The sequence below is a fragment of the Poecilia formosa genome, unplaced genomic scaffold (genome assembly GCF_000485575.1).
Source record: "Poecilia formosa unplaced genomic scaffold, Poecilia_formosa-5.1.2 Scaffold497, whole genome shotgun sequence".
Lineage (NCBI taxonomy): Eukaryota > Metazoa > Chordata > Actinopteri > Cyprinodontiformes > Poeciliidae > Poecilia > Poecilia formosa.
The window spans coordinates 234,373-237,409 of NW_006800436.1; the positions used below are offsets into that span (position 1 = coordinate 234,373).

At 41.9% G+C, this 3,037-nt stretch overlaps 1 protein-coding gene across 1 annotated transcript in view; it reads right to left on the reverse strand.

Moving 5' to 3' along the window:
• LOC103156758 (tomoregulin-1-like) overlaps positions 1 to 3,037 on the reverse strand; it is a 13,408-nt gene that overhangs the window by 2,940 nt on the left and 7,431 nt on the right. Inside the window, exons 4-5 of the mRNA XM_016664564.1 lie at positions 1,627 to 1,713; positions 1,427 to 1,547 (exon numbers count right to left, since the gene is read on the reverse strand). Coding sequence (XP_016520050.1) covers positions 1,427 to 1,547; positions 1,627 to 1,713 — 208 coding nt within the window. The remainder of the gene's footprint in view (positions 1 to 1,426; positions 1,548 to 1,626; positions 1,714 to 3,037) is intronic.

Consider the following 3,037-nt stretch of genomic DNA (forward strand, 5'->3'; position numbering starts at 1 on the left):
CAGGTCTGATGATGCTGCATCAGGTCTGATGATGCTGCATCAGGTCTGATGATGCTGCATCAGGTCTGATGATGCTTCCAAACTGACTGAATTGTTGATCAAGAGCAGCAGGAAGATCAGATTTTTCAGATTCAGGTCGTCTCATTATTTCATATAAATGAACTGAAAACATGTTTCTACCTTTTCTTCTTCTCCCCTCTGACCTCCATCTATGGACCTCACCAAGCTCCGCCCAGAAACGCCCCCTAAAATCCCACGTGGCTGCATGTCTCACAAACAAAGCCTCGGAGCTTAGTTTCTATGTGTAAACATGGCGTCTTTCGTTTCAACTGACTCTCTACAAAGTATTTCTGAGTCGATTAGTGTAGCATTTCTGGGATTTTCAAAAAATATCAGCCACGACAATGGACAGGGGAACCAACAAGTTCATGTCATATTTTTTGGACAACATCAAGGTGTTTGAGCCACGCGATGCCTCCAACATTGTGCGTGTCGCAGCTAAAAGCTACCGGTCGATGAGGAAAACAGCAGATCCTCACACCCTCAGCATAAATATACTGTGGACAAGATCACTGATGCCTGTTGTTCTTGCAAGGCTGGGTAAGTCGGGCATTCATGGTTTTGAGGGTTACTTTTGAAATCAGTGATTTCTGTTGTTGGTATATGTTTGAGTGTGTCTAGGCCTGATACTCGGTACTCGGTACTAGTGTGGCTAACACGATTACAGTTTAGTAAAAAACCTTTTCAGGTAAAATAAAATCATTAATGCATGTCAGATACGGTACACATTTTATTGATCTTATGACGGTTGAGCTGCAAATCCGGTCGTGCACAAGCTTTGATCCAAGCTAGGCATTCCGTATCAGATTTGGGAAATCTGTGAATTTTATTTCCACAAATACGATCAGGATGCCTGACATCGCCTGTACAGATTCCCCACTGACAGTGGAGAACCATTCTTATTTGAGTTCTGTCGCAAAAACTTTGATTGTGTAGACTGTGATCTGCTAGTCCACAATCTACATTAGCATGTGTTTACTACTTTAGCTTTTGTTTGTGAGACGGTCAACACATGGTAGCTGCGCTGTGACGTCAAATGGGCATTAGCCAATGAAACGCGGACCCTGTGGTAAGGTCCATCCTCCATGATTTTCCTCCCTACTCTTCCATCCTCCGTGTTTTGGAGACGGTTACCTTGGCAACGGCCNCCATGGTTACATGTACTGAAACAGCCTCTAACGACAGACATTTGGCTTTTATTTGGACAAAGCAACAGAACAGCTGAATGTATGAAATTAGTTGGAACATGCAGGGAGAATCAGACCAGATGGGACGGGTTGGGAGTTCTGGACCAGGTTCTGGACGGGTTGGGAGTTCTGGACCAGGTTCTGGACGGGTTGGGTAAACCCAGACCGGCGGCTCTTACCTGCAGGTGGGCAGGTTGAGTCTCATCTCACACTGGCCGTGTTGGCAGGTCTCAGCGTCGTCTTCAGGGCAGGGCAGAGCGCCGTCCAGGAAGCCGTTCCCCTCGTCAGGCTTGGACGCCGCTGCATTAGAAAAGAGAAGAAGAAAATTCTGATTTCTGATTGGCTGTCGCAGCAAACAGAGGCAGCAGCAGCAGCTTACCGTAGATGTCTGGTTTCCCCTTGGAGCCGTCGTCTTTCCTGCTTTTATCTAAAACACAAAATAAAAAGAATCGTCTCCGTCTTTTAGCTCAGAGTAAAAATGCTTCTGCTCCTAATGACAGCAGAAAGATCAAAAAAGAAGAAAATAAATCAGGTTTATCGTTAGATTATTTAAATCTCTTCTCCTGAAGGAAATCTCTGCCATGATTGTTGGTGATTCTTAAACAGGTTGAATCTCATGGATTTAATTTTGTTCTGTGACACATTGCAGTATTTTACTTTGACACACCATAAGCTCCTTTCTGTCTGTTTCCTGTTTTGTTGAAGTTTCCATCTATTTGCTGCCTGATCCTCCAGTGGTCCAGGTTTCTGCTTCTCTTCCCTCAGGACAAACATGCAACTCTGAGTTTATCTTAATCTGATGGGATGGAAACGTTTACAGAGACGCTTCAGGGCGAAGACGCGTCTGCAGGAATGTCCTGATGATGATGATGATGAAGTGAAATCTCTAAACTCACTCTGAGGATGAGAAAAAGTTCATGAACTATTTATCAGAACTTTCATTAACATGAATGAAAATTCAGCTTCAGAGGTTTGATGAATGTTCAGAACATTAAAGACAGGAAAGCAGATCATTTATTAGAATTAACTGTATGATTACATCAAACTCTGGCCTTTCATGTTTATGACATATTAATAATGTGATGTCACAGATAATCATAAAGCAAACACTTCTGCTGCTCTGAGGCAGATTGGAGTCCATCACTGTCCTCCTTCATGCTGCATGTTAGCTTAAGTAAAGTTAGCAAGAACAAAACACTGGATCACAAATGAGCAGGAATAAATATCAGCACTTTGACAGACTGTCAGGTTTAGTTTCATACAAACTGCAGCTTAAAAAAATCTGATGTCTTCAGTTCAGACTGGATACAATTTATATATAGAAATTATTTTTATTTTGTTTATTAATTATGTTTATTCTGGTCCTTAAGATGCCAACATTCCCACATCTTCAAATTACATCTGATGAAGTAATTTTAAATATTAAATGATTTATGTTCTTCTGTCGCCTTTTTACCAAAAACTTTTTGACTTTAATCATTTCTTGGACGGAAACTTTTTACTTCAACTTGAGTAAAAACGTGTCAAAGTCCTTTTGCTCTAACTTCAGTGAGATTTTTACTCTACTCATCTCGGCTAAAATGTGATTTTTTCATGATTAAAGTGTTAAAACCAGATTCATCCAGATCCATTTCAGCTCCAGTTTGTTTCCTGAAACCCATCAAAGTATCTGATTCTGATGCTGCATCACGTCCGATGATGCCGCATCACGTCCGATGATGCTGCATCACGTCCGATGATGCTGCATCACGTCCGATGATGCTGCATCACGTCCGATGATGCTGCATCAC